Source organism: Canis lupus, chromosome 4, assembly GCF_011100685.1.
Source record: "Canis lupus familiaris isolate Mischka breed German Shepherd chromosome 4, alternate assembly UU_Cfam_GSD_1.0, whole genome shotgun sequence".
NCBI lineage: Eukaryota > Metazoa > Chordata > Mammalia > Carnivora > Canidae > Canis > Canis lupus.
The window spans coordinates 73,540,101-73,559,973 of record NC_049225.1 but is presented as its reverse complement, the minus strand read 5'-3'; the positions used below and the strand labels follow the sequence as shown (position 1 = coordinate 73,559,973).

Sequence of the window (19,873 nt, the reverse complement as noted above, 5' to 3'; positions counted from 1 at the left end):
CAGTAAATTTGAAATCAGCAGCCCTGAATCTTCCATATTTGTTCTACTTTTTCAATGTTGTTTTGGCCATCCTGAGTTCTTTGTATTTCCACATGAATTTTAGAATCAGCTTGTCATTATTTTTAAATCCTGCTGAGATTTTGATTAATATTATATACACCAGGTTGGGAAAAATTGCTATCTTCTCACTACTAAATTTACTAATCCATGAATGTGCCTCTTTGTTTATTAGATCTCCTTTAATAACTCTAAGGAATGTTTTATCATTTCCATTGCAAAGGCCTTGAATATTCTTTTTGTTTTAAAAAGACTTTACTTATTTATTCATGAGAGAGAGAGAGAGAGAGAGGCAGAGACATAGGCAGAGGGAGAAGCAGGCTCCATGCAGGGAGCCCGATGTGGGACTCGATCCCGGTCTCCAGGATCATGCCCTGGGCCGAAGGCGGCACTAAATGCTGAGTCACCTGGGCTGCCCTGAATATTCTTTATTAATCTTATCTCTAAGCATTTTATGTTTTTGTTGTTATCATAAATGGAACTGTTGTTTTTAAAAATTATTTTCTAATTGTTTGATACTATCCTATAGTATATTCTGCCCTTGATGAATTCACCCTGCTAGTTCCTGTAATTGTGTTGGAGAATCTATACAACATTGACTGTACATAAAGAAAGGCTTTTTTATTTCGTTTCCAAACGGGGTGTCCTTTTGTTTGTTTGTTCCTCTTGCCTTGTGCACTGGCTAGAATCTCCAGTAAATAAAAATGGTGAAAGTGGATATTCCTGTTTTGTCCTTATTGTAGGGGGAAAATGTTCACAATTTCACTACTAAATGTAATATTAACTGTAGTCTCTTTGTAAATTTCCTTTATCAGGCTGAGGTAGTGTTTTTCTATTAATCATCTGCTGAGAGTTTTTATCATAAGTGGATATTGAATTTTGTCATTGTCTATCTGCGTTACTTAACACAATCAGATTATTTATGCCTTTTGTTCTGGCAATATGGTGAATTGTAAGATTGATCTTTGATTGCTGAATCTACCTTGATTTCCTGGGACATGTCCTACTTTCTCATAGTATTACCATCAATGTGTTAATATTTTCTTGAGGAAATTTGCATATATATTCTAGGAGGACATTTATCTGTGAATGTCTTTTCTGTAATATTTTGCCAGCTTTTGGTACCAGGATCGAGCTAACTTCATAAAGCAAATTGGAAAGAGTTTATCTATTCTGTTTTCCAGAGTAATTTGTGTAGAATTGTCACTATTTCTTATATATTTTATAGAATTCACCAGCATAGAACCATCTGGCATAGAGTTTCCTTAGTAGGGAAGTTTGTTGATAATTAATGCAAATCCTCTGAAAGAAATAGAGCTATTGAGATATTCAGCTTCTTCCTTATTTGTACTTTTGGGCAATACCTTTTTCTCAGTGATTGTTCTAACAGTTACAATATTCAACCTTAGCATAGTTTACTTAGAGTTAATATTGTACTATTTCATATACAAAATATAAGAAACTTGCAACAGTATAATTCCACTTATCACATCCTATCTTATGCACTACTGTTTTCTATTTGTACATCTACTATACACTATAAGTGCTACAGTAATGTTGTAATATTTGTTTTAAGCAATCAGTTATCTTTAAAGAATTTAAAGGAAGGAAATATAGGTCTTTAACATTTACCAAAGTATACCATTTCTGGTACACCTAGTTGCTTCCTGTAGATCTGCAATTCCATCTGGTATCATTTCCCTCTGGTCTAAAGAAGTTTATAGAAAAATCATCTCAATTTTTATTTATCTGGAAATATCTTCACTTAGCCTTCATTATTGAAGAATATTTTGTGCATATAAGAATTCAAAGTGGACATATTTTCTTTCTCTCTTTCAGAGTTTTAAAGATATTATTCCAGTGTCTTCTGGTTCCCATAATTTCTGATCAAAAGTGATATTTTTCCCTAGATACTTTTAAAATTTTCTATTTGCTTTTATTTTCCAGTGATTTGACTGTAATGTGCCTTGGTATGGTTTTCTTTGGATTGATCCTGCTTGGATTGGCTGAGATTCTTAAACTTAAAAAAGACATTTTTGTTAGATTTGGGAAATTTGGATCCATTATTTTGTATCTATTTTTTTTCATCCAGGTGCTTTATCTTTTCTTGTTCTGGAACTCTAATTATATATTTATTTATCCCCTTGACATCATCCTATAGGTCACTAAGAATTTCTGTTATCTCAGACTGAAAACTTGCTATGGGCTCTGTCTCCAAGTTTATTGACCCTTTTCTCTGCCATTTCCAATCTGCCATTAAGCTCATCCAATACAGTCGGTGCATTTTTACGAATTTTAGATTTACTTGTCAGTTACAGTATTTTCATCTTTTACAGTTTACACTTCCCACTAACATTACGCATCTACTCAGTCATTATGGCCATATTCTTTGTTTAGCCCTTGAACATATTTACAAAAGCTGCTTTAAAGTTCTTTTCCACTAATTCCAATGTCTGGTTACTTTAGGGTCAGTTTACACTGACTACTTTTTGTCTTGTCTCTGGGTCTCATTTTTCTTTTTTAGTCATTGTAGTAGCTTTTGATTACAGGAAAGACACTATTGGGGGGCACCTGGGTGGCCCAGTGGTTGAGCATCTGCCTTTGGCACAGGATGTGATCCGAAGTCCTAGGATTGAGTCCTACATCAGGCTCCCTGCATGCTTCTCCCTCTGCCTGTGTCTCTGCCTTTCTCTCTCTGTGTGTTTCTCATAAATAAATATTTTTTTTTAAAAAAGGAAAGACACCATTGTTAATAGGTTTTCTGCATTCTGTTAACTTCCTCTGCTGAGTGTTAGTTTTAGCTCTTTTAGTTGGTTAACAGGACTGGATTCATCTTCGAATTCTTTTTTTTTTTTTTTTTTGAGACAGCACCTAAAATCTTAGCTCAGTTCTTGCTAGAGCCATCTAGCTATTGCTAACCCATGGTTTCCTTAGAGTCTCTTCCTCACTTGACAATTAAAAGGACACATAATGACGTGAGCATAGTTTATATACAGATCTGGTGTCTTCCATCCCCATAGCTTCCTCATTTCTAGGCTGCTTCCCATTAAAAATATCCATTCATGCAAGCAGTCCTCTAACTTCTAAATACAATAAAACGGTGACTCTCCATCAGATTCTAAATGTCTACCACAGTGTGACCCAAGGAATGTCATCAAACAAAGAAAAAGAAAAAAGCAGAAACAAGGATCTCAACCACCTGTTTACCAAGGGATAAAATTCCCTCTTGTTTTGGCATACTTTTGGTTACTGAAGCTTTTAAATAGATTTTCAAAAATAGCTTGTCCAAGGTTCATGATAGTTATATATTGGAAGGCTAGTATGATATAAGTTGTTCTGCTATTACTGGAACTCAAAGTTATACTTTTTATTTTGAATAGCACAATGGGGAGCTTTTGATGTTAGTTGTACAGTAGGCAATAATCTCTCTTCCTCAGTGTCCTGAAAGCTTGATCCTAATTGGGAAGAGGAAGTCACAGAAGTGACAAAACTCAATTTCTAGAGCATTGTTGTCGCATGTTAAGCTAGGAAACATGGGAAGAAGTGTTGCTTTTAAAGTCCATTGATGAGGTAAAAATGGAGTACAGTCAAAATTACCTTAGAATTTAATGTATATAATCCTTTGGATATTGTATCATTTTCTTTAACTTTTTTGGGGTCAGTATTTCTTTACAGGTTTTATTTCCTCAGTTTATTTCTGCAGGACATCAAAAAGAGCAATTACCTTCTCACCTAAACAGAGTATTTGTTTTTTGATGATCAATTATTTAAAAATAGGAATTTTCCATCTTTTTCATGAACATGCTTTGACTGTTGCATCTAATGCCTAAATATATTATCACTAGGTATGATGGTAGCAAGAAGCCACCTTATTTAATTCTCTCTCTCTCTTTCTCTCCCTCTCTCTCAAGCACCTACCCATCCGCATACCTATAGACACAGCTGAAGCCATACAACTGAAATGTACATGCAATGCTATTCCATTATATACAGAAACTCCTACTTGAATTAAGATAGATTCCCTTTTTGTTTCTACAGTGGAGCTCTTTTGAATGTAAAATGTCTGACTTTTAATAAACTGCAAGAGATGTATTTCATCAAGACAAAGAAATTCTTACTCATTGGAGACAGTGAAATATATGTGAAGCTTGAAGGAAAGAATATAACTTCCAAGAAATTGAACATAGTCCGGATAGGTAAGAAGTTTTTTATATGGGAGTATATTTGCCATTTAGGGATATATGAAGACACTGATTATCTCTGGACCTTCTGCATGTTAAAAGTAGACAAATGATGAAAGCTATTTTCAATAGGGAAGAACAAATTCCCTAATGGAAGGAATTTGTTAAATAAATCAAAGTCATGAAACACATGCCACTAATTCTTACTATCAGAGAATTCTGAGGGTCTTCAAACTCAGCTGTGAAAAAATTAAAAATAAAAATAAAAAATAAATAAAATAAATAAATAAAAAATAAAAAACAGCTATGAAGGATAGTAATTACAGGAAGAGTTCATCTGTGTGAAGTCTCGCTGGAGATAGGCCTCTGTTATCCACCAACATATGTCCTTTCCATCCATCCTCATCTTACCCTCTCCTGAATTCCTTGTAGTCTTCTTCCCATATATCCACCATATTCTGAGTGTGTTTAGTTAAATTATCAAGTTATTTTGAAAAGTAAATATGACTTCTGTATTAGAGTTCTCCAGAGCAAACAGAACCAATATAAGACATAGATAGGTGATAGATGATAGATAGATGATAGATAGATAGATAGATAGATAGAATGAATAGAGATGTAGATAGAGATATGAAAGAGGTTCATTTTAAAGAATTGCTCACATTATTATGGGGGCTGGCAAGTCTGAAATCTGTAGGCAAGCCAGAATGGTAGGCATTCAGATAAGACTGGATATCACAGTCTTGAGTCCAAATCACGCAGGGAAAGGCCACAGTCTGGAACCTCAAGCAGGGTTTGTATATTGCAATCTTGAAACAAAATTGTATCTTTTCAGGAGATCTCAATCTTTGCTGTTTTTTTTTTAAGTTTATTTATTTATTTAAGTAATCTCTACATGCAATTTGGGGCTTGAACCCATAACCTGAAGATCAAGAGTGGCATGATCTTCTGACTGAGCCAGCACAGCACCCTCAGTCTTTGCTTTTAAAGCCTTCATCTGATTGCATGAGGAGCACCATTATGGAGAATAATCTTGTTTTACTCAAAGTATACTGAGTTAAATATTCAAGTCTTAAAAAAATATACCTGTAGACTAGTGTTTGACCAAACAAATGAGCACACAGCCTAGCCAAGCTGACACATGAAATTACTTCTTCCTAAGAGACTTATTATTGAGAAGTGAGCATAGTCAATCTTATTTGGCCTAGGATATTCATATTACACAGCCAAGAAAAGATATAACAATTATATTTCAAATAAAATTATGATCTTAATTGGTAAACTCATCTACCTGTGTCCTTTGGCTCTACATAATAACCATATACATAATAATATAAATTAGTAAATCCATTCAATTACCTTGTTATAAGTTAATATTAATTACCAATTCACCATTTGGTTACTAGGCAAGTAAATCAAAGGTTAATCAGAAAGATTGAGAATATAGACACAAGAAAGTTTTTCCCATTTCTTACAGATTATGACCCTGGGGTGAATAAAGTTCTTTTCAAAGCCTCAGAGAGACTCCTATAGGAGAATATCTAAGCCAATCACAATGCATCAGGGCAATAGATTAATAACTACCCATATTTATTCTACCTATGGAGATTTACAGATGAAACAATATACATAGGGGGGACATTGGCCAAAGGGATTGAAGAGATGCATTCTTTTGCTGGTTTTAAATACTATAGCTCACTCCCTCTGCCCACTCTCAACCCCCTCTTCAGCACCCAAAAAGATTAGAGATAAAAAAGCAGTACCCATTAGTGACAACAAGGCGGTGAGAAGCTTTGAGTCTATCTCAGCTTTGCTTCACTAAATTGGTAAAATAAAGAGTAAAAGCAAAAGTTCCATCTGTGAATAATCATCCTGTAAGAAGGCAAAGATAGTGAAAAAGAGACATTGCACAGAGGGTTGTACATGTTGGACACACAGCAACATAGGCCACAACCTCTGTGAGTGCTAAGAAGGAGATGACAAGGTAATTCTGAGTATGGGACACAAACAACCTGGGTTTTGTCATTTGTAGACTCGGCCATCATAGATGGATGGCCAGTTAGTGCACTGCACAAGAGCACCGTATCTAAAGGTTTACCACTGGAATTTCAATATATTCACTTCTCTGAGAGCAAGTAGAGAGGGTAGAAATTCTCAGTCCTCTGACAGACTCCTGGCATTTTAAAGAGTGAGCAAGTGAATACTCAATGCTCCAGGTAGCACCCTGTCCATCTGAATCCCCAGATCATACCTACTGCTCTCAGAGGCCCATTTTCTATGCCCCAGCAGAAGCAAACCTAACAAGCCACATCTGAGGAGCCAAGGAAGAAAAGCAGTTGTGTTCACACCTGGTAGCATGGGGCCCCATGAACTGAGTGCTGCGAGCCTCTTAGAGCTTTGGAAAGCACCCATGAGCAAGCAGGATAAGAGATAGTAGAGGCATGTCGCTGGTAGAACCTTCTTCTGATACTTAAGTGACATTTCATTGGCAGAACTATCATTTAATTGAATTTAACCTGGAAGCCCCTGATTGAGCCCAAGACCCCTGTAAGCATCTGGCCCTCACTTTCCCTTCTTCAGGTGTGGGCCCTCTGATAAAGCTAGAGGGGAAGCTTCCTCACTTCCCATTTGTCTTGGTGGGGTGAATCTGTATAATTGTTCAGATTGTTTCCAGAATAAATTAACTTATAAAAATTTTGCTTGAGGAATGAGCAACTTCTTCTAATGTGCTCAAAGACACCCTCTGGGCCAGAGACAGACCTGGACAAGCCAGTATGACATAATGGAGCACAGAAACAAAAGCTAAATAAAGAAGAGTTAGCCTCAGAATTGGACAGAATTAGAATTAAATACTATCAAACCATTTTATAGGAGCCTGAACTTAACCTCTCTGACTCAGTTTCCTCATTAGTATAGTAGTAATAAGGGACTGTTGGTGGAAGCTTGTGTAAGTAAAGCACGTGGTGCTTAGTAGGTATATAATCAATATCAGTCTGTTTTTCACTTAATTCTTCCATTATTGGAAGTCCTTGGGAGATGAGGATGAGGCAAGGAATTCAGTGTCAGAGTTTCATTGAGAGTGTAAATCTCAATTATTCCCTTGAATGAAGGGTAGAAACTGGCTTGGCATGTGTGAAGGGTTGACAGTATTCTCTGTTGATCTGTTTCTCTATACCCAACCCCCTTTCCCCTTGCTCCCCCAGGGCACCTTCCCTTTCTGTAGTACATCTAAGAGTAGAAAAGGATAAACTTCCTCTTTTACAAGACATCGAAGGGCGAAGAAGGAGACACTTCCTCTTTTTCAGGATCTCTGGGGCAATGCAGGAAAAACTTAGGCGGTTACTGCTATGAACAAGTGACTACAATAAGTGAGCCAAACTCCATCACATGAATTCACTTCACCGGGTCGGCAAGTCAAGGCTAAAGCCCAACTCAGATAGCTTAGAATCCAGCTCAGTCCACAGAGTAATAATTTGATGAACACATACTAATGTCATTAATAGGTTTAGATTAGATTTTAGCCTATGTGCTCCCCACCTCTGCCTGAGATCAGCCATGCAAAAACGTGGCTGTTCCATCTTTAGAAAATGAACATCCCAGGCTTTGGTGATAAAGCAGCTAAGAACCCAAGACAGGAAAGCCCCTGGTCAATGATAGGGAGGCTGCCTGACATGCACGCTTTTCAAGGAATTTAGTACCTCTCTCAGGGTTGATTTCTGCCTGAAATAAAACCTATCTCCTTCCAATAGCATTTTATACTCGGTGCATGGAATCTTAAGAAGAACTTTACATGACAGGCAGGCAGAAGGCAGAGACCAGAGAAGAATTTAAAACTATTATGTACTAGACTGAAGTCACACTGGAAGCTATGAGCTTAGGGCCAGGATGCAGACCCTCAACTTCTGCATAGCTGAGGTGAGGTACAAGGCTCCCACCTTACAACCTGATTTCATTGGAGGGTTCAAAGTTTACATACTCCTAGTTAGTAGCAAGTTCTCTAGTATTTAAAAGGCAAAGAGAATGTGTTTTAGTGTAGAATTAGCACTAACTGCTATAACAAATAAGCCCTAAAACATACGATGTCTCAAACACAGTAAGTTTATTTCTTGCTCACATGAGGGCCAAAATGGTTATTTCTAATCTGTGGGTGGTGCTCCTCCAAGCAACGTTCAGAGTTCTTTCATCTTGGGGTTCCATTGTCTTCAACATGTGACTCCAAGTGGTGGAAAGGGAATAAGCATAGGGTCATACATGTAAGGTTTCTGAGCCAGGATGGGAGGTGGTACACATCACTTCCACCCACACTGCTCACAAGGCCACACACCCACAGCCAGAGAGGCTGGAAAGTGTACTCAGGCTTTGAACCAGGAAGAAGAAGAAATGGTTTTCTGAACTGCTGCCCAGTTACTGACCCAGAAAAAGAATGTGATTTTTCAGAATAGATGAACTTTAAAAAGTATAATTATATTCTTCACTGCCCTATTGACTGACCTCCTTTCTTTTTCCTTTCTAGTTAAACCTGAGGCTCCTTTTGATGTAAGAGTCATCTATCGAGAGGGAGCGAATGACTTTCTGGTGACATTTAACACATCTCACTTACAAAAGAAGTATGTAAAAGAATTAGTGCATGAGGTAGCCTATCGCCAAGAAAAAAATGAAAATGACTGGACGGTATGTAGATTAATGACCTTTATCCATTATAAGATTCATAAAGATGTATGTAGAAATATACTTAATAAATAAATTTATATAAAATACATAAAATTATAAAATACTTACATAAAACTCTAAAATAAAAACTTCTTAATGTCACAAATTTTATTGTTCCAGAGGTACATTTACCTGGGGAGGGCCCCTAGCAATTCTGTGTTCAAAATATACCCTTTACTGAGAGAAGCTCCACAAAGTATAAAAGTTTCAGGTTTCACAAAACCTAGATCTTCCCTGGACCATCCCATTCTAGCTCTCATGTTTTTTCTTGCTCTTTGTTTTGTCTTTATAATATCTCTAAATTAGGTTGTTGAACTCACAGTATAGATTAAGACCAAATAAATCCTCTTTATTTGGGGGGTCTCAAAAAGTACACAACTCTCAAGCCAAATCAGGCAAAAACCATGAACAAGTCATAGGGAGAATTTGGTCCATGGGAGTTGTGGAAGCAGCTTAAAGTATGGAGGTAGATGGAATATTTTTCTTCATGTTCTTTTTTTTTTTTTTCTAAAAACCTGAGTTCTTCATCCTTGAAGTAACAACCTTCATTTGTATCATAATCTGAAGTATTATTTAGACTCCATGAGTCCTGTCATCGGAATGGTCTGACTGTCCCTGAAATCTGTCTTGGGGAAAAGATGGGAAGAAAAGTAGAGTATCCCAGATTTTTCAGGTTCCTCTGAGCCTACTGGCTTAACTTCTGTCCTTTTTGTACCACTTGGGCAAAAACCAGATGATGACTTCTTCTCAAGGTGAAAAGAGTGTCTACTCATCCATACTGATCTCTTTGCTCAGGCCAGGATTAGCCTTCTCTGTTCAGAGCGTGCTTCTCTACAGTACTTAGATTATGTGTAATGTCTGTCCCAAACAGCCTCTCCCTCTTTCTACCCACCCACCACAAAAACTAGGTTAGTTTGATCCTGCCCTCCTGAGTCTTCATCTGAAAATTGCTCCAATGGAAAAGCAACTATAGTGAAGAGAAGAAGGATTTTTAAAATGGTATCAGGACAGTCAGTTTACTGCTTGTGGAAATAAACTAAATTAAATGCGTAACTTGCTCCAAAAAAAAATAATAATTTAAGGAAATTATTTAAAAGTGAAACTCTAAAAAAGGTAGAAAAATATATGTAAATGTCTATATAATCTTGAGATGAAGAAGAATATTCTAAGCATAAAAGCAGTAAAAAAAAGATGGCTACATAAAAATAAAGGCTTATAAATGTCAGCCTACATAATAAAGTCATAAGGCAAATTAGAAATTAGGATTAAATTGCCACACATACAAGGACAGATGGTGTGGATGGTTAATATCTTTCATCTATAAAAAGGTCTTATAAATCATTAAGGAAAGGATAAATGTAACAACAGAAAAATTAAGAAACTTGGAAATGTCTCATAAAATAAATACATAAATTCAATAAATATATGAAAACTAATAATTGAATAAGTCATTCCATTGTTACAAATGTAAATAACAATGGAATATCAACTTTTTACCCCTCAAACTGAAAGATGCTTTTTTTCCCTTAAGAATAATACACATTTTTGAAGGTACTGTAGCCTCTATATTGCTATCTGCAATGTAGAATGGGATCTTTCTAGAGAGAAATTATTCCTGCTCACTAACCTTACCATTCCCTTTTATTTCCCGTTGGAATGTGGAAGGGGTGAAAGGGAGGAGAAAACTGAAGTGTAGAAAGGAAGGTGGGAGCCTGGGAGTGATTTATAATCTCCTGGAGTGGGAGAGTCCAGCTCACCTGAACAAAGAACCATGGTACTGTTGCCCTGCTTGGCCACTGGTAGCATCATTTAGAAGCTCACACTTCATGACTCCTTTCTTAATGAGAGTACCCATATGACCAAGGGCATTCAATTTGAAATGATTTGAGGGATCTGGGCAGGACTTCTTTTTCAATCCTAAAAATGTAATGCCATGTTTTGCTCTTTAGTGTGTTAACTTATCCAGTACAAAGCTGACACTCCTACAGAGAAAGCTACAACCTGATGCAATGTATGAGATTAAAGTCCGGTCCATCCCTAACGCCAACTATTTCCAAGGCTTCTGGAGTGAATGGAGTCCAAGCTTCCACTTTAGAACTCCAGAGATCACAGGTGGGAAGTGACCACAGAGTGCTTCGCGTGTCAAAGTGTGTGAGTAAGAGTCAGAGGCAGAGAAATTAAATGAACCCACAAGTTAGGACTCCTCTGAGGGCATCCTTATGCTGTCTTTGAAGAATGACTTGCCATCTTTGCCCCTTTGGTGAGGAACAAGGAAGTGGTGGAACAGGGCCCTTGGTCATTGATCAAATGACCCTTCTGGTAGCATCAGTGACTCTACTGACCCAGCTGCTCTTGGGAACTGCTACTAATTCTGAACAAAAGCCCTACCTACTACCCCTACTCTACCAATTAAGAATGGAATCCCGATGGCTGGTCTCTGTAAAGCCCCTCCAGGGAGCACCTTTGGTGATGGAAGATGGGCAAGCGAGTGCTGCTCTTCCATGGCTCCTTTCTCAGAATAACAAAGATATCCATGTGGTGTAGGAGAATGGTCAGAGAACCAAAGAACATGGCTCAGGCAGGCCCCCGAGGAACCAAACCATGGCACCTATACCCTCTCTTTGAGGTATGAGGGGACCATTCTGTCATCCCAGCCTCCCTTTCTCAGACTGGAAATTGCTGAGCCTGCAGCCTGGAGCCTCAGTTTCACCAGTCCCCTACTGGGCCTCCTTCTCTTGGTGGTGGGAGTTGGGGAGAGACTGCTGCTATCTTTGATGCCTGGTCACCTTCGTATCTCAAGTGACAGATGTTCTAGACCCGGTCACCCAATTCAGTGCCACTTACTGAAGCCAAAATTCCTAGTGCATAAGGCTGGTACATCATCCTGTTCACTGGAGAGCAACTTTGAAGAAATAATAAAATTGTCCTAAGTCACTAAACAAACTCAAAGCACCCTGAAAGCCTCCCCTACTGCATGGTTCATGATTGCTCACCAAGTTCTGTCCTTGCCGTTCCAGGGCGGATGGATCCTGTTTTACTAACTATTAGCATCCTGAGTTTCTTCTCTGTGACTCTGATGGTCATCTTGGCCTTTGCATTATGGAAAAAAAGGTGAGCTTTAAGTAATCAGGACGTTAGTTACAGGGGGTCCCAGAGAGTTGGAGCTCTAACCCTATTTATTGATGTGAAAACTACAAAGGAGAATAAGGCATTTCAGGAATTGCAGTGCCCATATTCCTCCCCACCCTAAACACTGGTGAATTTTCACAATTCCTAATGGGTGAAAATATGTAAATGGATATAGGGCAAACTTTTTATCCTAAAGGAATAGTAACCAAGCTTCCAGAAATAATAAAATTGTCCTAAGTCACTAAACAAAGGGTACCCAGGAAAAATGCAGAATGTATTTGAAGTCTTGAATTTCAGCACATGGATTCGTGGGACTTTTGCATTCTACCCCATGACAGATCCATGCTTGCTTCATGCTAAAAATGATGTTCTTGACATATACCATCAAGTTATTAATGTTCTAGGAAGATGCCCACAACACAGATATATTCCAATTTGAAAAGGGACACCTTAAAGCAATTTCCTCACGTGATTTAAAAAATATCCCTCACTTCCACCAAAATCAGAGCAGAAGAGTTGCTGCTACTAGAGAGAAGGAATAAGTTGACAACACCTCTATCAGGATGAGATGAATAGGGCAAATGTTGGTTTCATAGCTAAGCCATTGCCAAACCTCACTGTTCCTCGTCTCCGGCGATCTCTCCCAGAGGTGTTCATAGAGATCATGGACAGTGATCCCTCAGTGAATTGATAGGACACCCGAGGCCCAGGGAAGGCAAATCACTTGTCCAAGGTCATCCCCCTAGTTGTGGCAGAGCCAAGACTAGAAATGTGCTCTTCTGATTTTTGGCTCAGAATGAGTGAAAAGACCATTCATTTCCTCTCTCTCGATGTCCTCTTCTTTCAGAATTAAGCCTATGGTGTGGCCCAGTCTTCCTGATCATAAGAAGACTCTGGAACAACTGTGTAAAAAACCAAAAAAGGTGAGTGCTTCTGGGGCTTCTATCACAATGCTGGGGGCATCCCAGTAGGCAACAATGGTAGTGCAGGATAGGAAAGAGCTGAACCACAAGTTTTGGTCTTTTGTGCATCCCATGACTAGGGTCCCTCATGAGATCCTGGCTGGAGCTGCCTAGAGGGGCAACTAAATGAGATACAAGCCTCAGAAGTCTCCCAGGATTCCCCAGGGCTGGAGGGCAGGGCCAGTATCATTCAGACTCTGGCAGAGTCAACTAGAACATGTGGGTAATTTTCCAACATTCTCTGATAAACCCCTGTCAGAAAGTTCTTTACATCCTTCCCTAACGTGAACCTTTGCTGGTGTCTCTTTGGAGCACTCTCAATGCCTTCTCTCTTCTTTGGTGCAGAATTTGAATGTGAGTTTCAATCCTGAAAGTTTCCTGGACTGCCAGATTCATAAGGTGGATGGCATTCAAGCTAGAGATGAAGCAGAAAGCTTTCTGCAAGACACTTCTCCACAGCTAGACGAGTCTGAAAAGCAGAGGCTTGGAGGGGGCTTGCAGGGCCCTACTTGGCCACCTGAGCATGCAGTCATCACCCCAAAAACTTTCAGAGGAGATCCACCTTTCGGATGCCTGGCCGGGAATGTCAGTATGTTTGAGGCCCTTGCACTCCCCTCTTCCAGGTCCGCAGACTGCAGGGAAGGTGGCAAGAATGGGCCCCATGTGTACCAGGGTCTACTGCTTGGCCCTGGAACTACAAGCGGCACGGTGCCCACTCCATTTCCTTTCCAATCAGGAATCCTGACACCGAACCCAGCTGCCCAGGGACAGCCTGTGCTCACTTCTCTGGGATCAAGTCAGGAAGAAGCATATGTCACCATGTCCAGCTTCTACCAAAACCAGTGAATTGACAGAAGTGCAGGACTGGAACCATGATGACTGACAAAGATGACAGGGCCCTTACCTACTCTCCCTTGCAGCACAAAGAAAATGAAATTAATGCAAGCACTCCATATAATCTATAGGATTCTCAAACATAGCTTGGACCACTCCTCCCCAACCCAGGGGCATCTGGCTTAAGGCAGGAGCACTCTGCTTCAGACAACCCAAATTATTCCATTATTTCAGAAAGGAAAAAAAAAGCAGGAAAGAGTGAAAGGGTGGAGGAGAGGAAAGTGGGGAACAGAAGTCAGGAAGAGGGCAAGGGAAGACAGAAGGAAGTAGAACAGGGATGATAGCTACCATTATTAGGACTCACTGTGTGTTCTATGCTCTCTACAGCTTGTCTCTCTGCATCCTCATGGTGATCCTGGGCCATTGGCACAATTATTGTTGTTATTATTATTATTCTATCCATTAATAGATGATGAAACTGACGCTTAGAGGTGTTAAGTAACTTGTCCATTTTGCCCCCACTCAGCTTTGTTTGATGGCCAGGAGTCTAACTGTGCCCCACCCACCTGATGCCACCAACTGAGCCATGTGCCTCCACCTTGACTAGGGATGGTCACATTCTCAAGTGCCAGACCTCACTAATAACAAATGAGATGACAAAAAAAAAAAGAGATGACTATAGAATTTATTGTCCAAACTGGGCAGCTTTTGAAAATGAAAAGGGAAGTTATACATACTCCAGGACAAGCAGCGTAAGCCAGGAGTGTCCCAGACACACAGAGATATGACCACTAAACTAAAAAGGCTAAGAGAAAGAAGGGGTCACACAGTGTGCAAACTACCATGGCCAGCCACATCTATGAAAACTGAAGAAGGCAAGAAAAACTCACCAATCCCATTTGATTTTGTTTTTCTGAAAAAGGAGAAGCCCAGAATTTCTAGTTAGTTATCAAGAGTATGATTCTCTTGCTACCACCACCCAGCTACATCCATCGATAATAGAAGAGACTGTTGCCAGCTCTGGACTCAGGTGCATTTGAGCAATGAGCCCAAAATAACCTTTCTATGTGTGTAGAGATTGCCCCAACCCAAATGTGTCTACAAACCGTCCTGAGTGTGATGGCCATGGATGTGGCCACAAGCTTCGGGGAGAAGACCTACACGCACATGCAGTGAGTGAGCTGACTATGGCCATGTTCTTAAAGATAAGGAAGATTTGACATGCATCCTCTTGCATTTCTTGGTCTAGGTGAATTCCTAGTGACTATCTCAAACCAAGAACCAAGTCAAGATAGCTGAGCAATTGCAACCGAGGACAGTGCAGCCGAGGCCTCTACCGCAGGCCCCCCGCCCCTGGGTACATGCAGAACCACACAGGGCAGCCAAGGCACAGGAAGACATGAAGGGCATAGGTCCAGGGTTGGGTTTTGTTTTGTTCAGGAGTTTGTCACTGTTGTTGTTGTTGTTGTTGATATTTTGTATCTTTTTGTTCTGGTTTTAGTTTGTTGAGGGGGGGGCGGCGAAGTGTTTTTAATTTTCTTGTTTGTTTTGTTTTGTGATATCTGTGAAGGGGGTTTTAGATTTTGTAGAACAGATCTTAACTGTTGGCTTAGAGGTCTAATGATAATAAGATCATTTATTCTTCGTCGGGCATTGTATTTTCCAAATCCTTTTCTCTGAATCAATAGTGATGAATATAATCTCACATTCTTTTAGATTTGCTTAGTGCTTTTGTGATTTTCAAAGCATTTCCATAAGCATTATCCCTTTTTTTTCCCTTGACAAGTATTTATGGAAAGCCTCCCACGTACCAACCGCAGGGTTGGGTGCAGGGGATCTAAGACAAATAAAGCTGGGGGCCTCATAAAGTAGAAAATCTAATGAGGGTGGGTGGCAGCTTCATAAACAAATGACCATAGTAACACGAAGTGCTATAATAGAGGCATTTCCAAGTGCCCTGTTGAAGACAATCAGGAGAGATGCCAAAAAAGGGATACACGTCTACCCAGAGGAAAAGCAGAATCGGCCTGGCGTGTCAGCAGCAGAAGACCTTTCCACCAGCCGGACGTGTGTTCTTTACCTTTTGTAGAAATGGGAACCGGGTCTCAAAGAGGAGGTTATCCTAGGAAACCTCATGCCAACCTGGTCCTGTACCTTCTGTGTCATTGTTAGCTTTCGTTTACGGAAAAGTTGGGCACAGAGAGGACAAATAAGTTACTCAGCCTTAAGTGTGAAGTCAGGACTGGAAGGCATTAAGTTTATTTCCCTGTAACAGTAGACAGTCTCTCAAAAAAATGAGGGGGTAAGTCTTGAGGAAGACTCTAGCTCTAAAATCCCGTGTTTCGGGATTGTTGGGCACAGATTATCATTTGAATTTCATGTGTGAATGTCTGTCTGTTACTGGAGGGATTTAAAGTCCATGTACTATACTCATAATCGGAACTGCTGCTAACGCGTGATGTTCTACTCAGGGACAACATATAATGTCAGATTACAAGTTTGTTCTGACCGACCTCCTTTTGGATTTCATGAAGAAAGAAAAGCTGGTGAGAGCCCATGCATAAGTCAGAGATGGAAACTGCTAGTTCTATATAGCATGAAATGAAAACTGTTAAGCAGGCAGCTCATTTGGTCGATTAAACAGTCCTGGCTGGATCTAGGGAGCCCTGGCTTATTTGCCTGATTTTCCACTAACCTTTGCCTCTCCTGTCATTCTGGTTTCCATGGAAACTTGCTTCAGAAAAGCCAAGTATAAGCTATTTCAGATGTGTATACTTGTGTTTTCATAGCACTTCTGGAAGGGCTACAAGACAGAGCTGGCCAGGAAGGTGATGAGAACATGTGGTAAGACAACTGGAATGGTACAGGTCAGATGGCATTTGTCAGCTCAGTGGTTTTTCTTTGGGGTTATTTTAAAAACTCTCAATCGTTCACTACAGTGAAGGGTCTCTGATTTGTACCTCCCATGTGCATTACAAACATTTTGCAGAGCTGCTAAGTGTATAAGTATCCAATGTGTGTGATCATCTCATATTTAATTAAACGCTATGGAATTCTCTGTGCTTGTACTTGTCTTCCGTGAGGAATAGGGACAAAATGGGCCACAGTTCTCCTTAGCCACTGAGAGCATTCTGGTGTCATTTGCTGTTATTTTATATTTGGATGTTCATGGGAAATGCATTCATCCATTGAGTAGTGAATTCACAAATTAATGAATTAACAGCAATTTGTTGAGTATCTGCTTTGCACTACTTTGTCCTGTGCTAGCTATAGGAGTTACAGAGATGAGATGCACTGTTTCCAGCTTACAGTCACCGGGGGACAGAGACACATAGGAACAGTGACAGTGTCATATCACAGCCTTTAAGGCAACGTGTCATCAGGATTCTCAGCTGAAGCAATAGTAACAAATTTAGGCTGTTCAGAGCTGAAAAGGAATTTAATAAAGGCTACTAGAGTCCTCCCAGATATCTGAGAGGGTCAGAGAACCAAACATGGAGTTCCCACAGCCACCCCTTATCTCTACCACTGGCACCCCCAGGAACTGAAATCGGCCTCCTCCACGGCCACCACCAACCCCAGAGCAGATTTGGTAGCTATGTCTGGCAGCGTCACGTCACTGGCCACCGATTTAAAGGAGGGGCTGGAGCCAGTGGTTCGGTATAACTATGCCTAGCTGGGGTACCTGCACTCAAGCGATGGGGAGCAGAGAAGAACATAGCTGGCGGTCGCATCTCCTACAGTAAGAGGCGGTGTCTCGTAGAGTGGGGTGGTCCCCAAATATATGAATGAGCTTCTGCTGCTGGCCGGGGGAAAAAAATTATAAAAGACCAGAAGAGGTAATGTGAAGGAAATCGCACTTTGATGTAGCAGTGCAGAGTAAGCAGGAATGTGCCAGATAAAGGAGTGTGGAGGACATTTCTTGGCAAAGGAAACAGTGTGCTCAAAGTCACGGATCTGTGAGAACACAGGACATTCGGGGAGTTACACATACAAAAGGTGATGTCTCCTTGTCCTCCTTGTTGAGAACAGTAGAGTGTTGATTGTCAGACATAGGGCACTTTCATAAAAAATAATACATATCTGCCTGGAACATTTTATTTTAGTTAGAAACATCTGCCTATATGTTCTTTCCCCACTCATTTGTAACAAGGCCAAAGCCACTCCTTTGGGTTGTGGGCTGTTGACCGTGGTTTCACATTGTCTTTCTTTGCTAAAGCACACTGCAACACATCATCTCTTCTCCCTAGTTTTGCTTTCTTTAAGATGGATAAGGACTTTCAGACCCAAAAAAGAAAATCTAAGTGTAAGTGTCTAACTTCTAAAGGTATTCTCCAGCTTAATCTCATATCATCGTGTTTTCAACGCTGTGGTAGCAAGATTCTTTCAACGTGACTTTGTCAGGTTTTTTCAAACCATTGAAGGTTGTCATAGATCAACGTCAATCTTTCTTTGCATACTTGTACTTTATTGGCCTCGTAATATGGTTACAATAACAGGTCTAACTGGTCTAAACAAGTCTGGAACATGCAGGACTGACTTGGGTGAGTTTAAGTTTCACTGGGTGAGTACAGAATGTTCTAGAGGATAACCTGCTAGCCGCCAAGTCTCAGTGTAGATGTCAGTGTATCTCACAGAGAGAATGAAGGGTGCGGGTTCCTTCAGCAGGTGGTTCATCCTCAGGCAGAGAGTCTGCTGAGCAGAGGCTGATATGGCACTTGGCAGAGTTAGTGGGGGCCAGTGGTTAAGCGTTTGACATGCCAGTCTCAGAAGTTTTGATTTAGTCCTCAAGTGGTGGGAGTACTTGGGAGGATTTTAATCAGGTGCAGCATAATAAATTCCATGTGTGATCAGGGTTTATGGAGGAATCCTATAACACCTTGTGCTTACCTCTACTGTCACCACGTTGATTTGTCACTACCTAATCTGACTCCCCTATGGGCTTCTACACTCTGGTGGAGACAATTGTGACTTATTGGGATTTATGTCTGTTGCTAAACACAATACCTAAGATCCAGACAGCACTCAATCATAACGTGGAATGAATGAATCAGCATGTTAGCGAATGATATTGCATTAGTCAGTGTCTTTCTTCATAACCATTCAGGATAGAATGATGCCAGGCCGGGATGCTCAGAGGCAGGCACTGCATCTCTGAGAGAGTAGAACATCTGGGCAGCCACGTGTAAGAAGTCGGTTGCCTTCCCCATCCACAGTTACCTCCCCAGCTGCACTCTTAACCACTGTAACCACAGACATGGGGAAACAATAGGGTAGGGGAGAGAATTTTCCAAAGCTTCATTTCTCTGATGAATGTCTGAATTTAATTTTGCTTATTTACTTATTTTTTTATTTTAGATGCACATTAAAGTCTAATCTAACTTCTACATTTTAATGGCTCGTGGCATTTTTGTGAGATTTGTGTATAGCTTGTAGTGAGGCAGCTGTTAAGGCAAAGAAAGTATGATGCATAAAACTCGGTGGGTCAGAGGAATACGTTAATACTCACAAAGCAACTGGTGAAAACAAATGTGAAACAAACAACATAAGATGCCCCTGAGGTTTGAAAAATAAAACTCCAATGCCAAATTCTGCAGAAATACTTGAATTGATCTTGTGGACCTCTCAACTGTAAATTATGAGGGTCAGTTCCTTTCTACTCTGGCTAAAGGTTTCTCAGTGAGGAGAAGAGAATTCACAGAGACTGAGAAGGACTTTTTCTTTTTTTCTGACAAATTAGTTGCTGCAAACTATGAATCAAACTAATCACTAAGCGAAAAGGACAAATAATCAGAAAGCATTTTAATATGCTAAAGACACTGTGATAAGTGGATAATAGTAAAATGTTACTTTTATAGTTTAAGGAATAACTGGTTTAATTAGATAAAAATTCAGTAAGTGTTATTCCATGAGACTGATGAATGTGCTGTCAAGTCCCTTTTTTACCATCAATAAACTTTCATGGATTGAAATGTGAGAGTAACAGTGTAGATTTGAGTG

The 19,873-nt window shown here is 39.9% G+C and overlaps 1 protein-coding gene across 5 annotated transcripts in view; it reads left to right on the top strand.

Moving 5' to 3' along the window:
* The window catches only part of IL7R (interleukin 7 receptor), a 37,061-nt gene extending 17,801 nt beyond the window's left edge, over window positions 1-19,260 (top strand). For all 5 annotated transcript variants that reach the window (XM_038535329.1, XM_038535328.1, XM_038535331.1 and 2 more), the window contains exons 3-8: window positions 4,096-4,253; window positions 8,752-8,909; window positions 10,898-11,060; window positions 11,966-12,059; window positions 12,925-13,000; window positions 13,385-19,260. In XM_038535329.1, coding sequence (XP_038391257.1) covers window positions 4,096-4,253; window positions 8,752-8,909; window positions 10,898-11,060; window positions 11,966-12,059; window positions 12,925-13,000; window positions 13,385-13,885 — 1,150 coding nt within the window. In that variant the 3' untranslated portion in view covers window positions 13,886-19,260. The remainder of the gene's footprint in view (window positions 1-4,095; window positions 4,254-8,751; window positions 8,910-10,897; window positions 11,061-11,965; window positions 12,060-12,924; window positions 13,001-13,384) is intronic.
* Window positions 19,261-19,873: the final 613 nt, after the last annotated feature.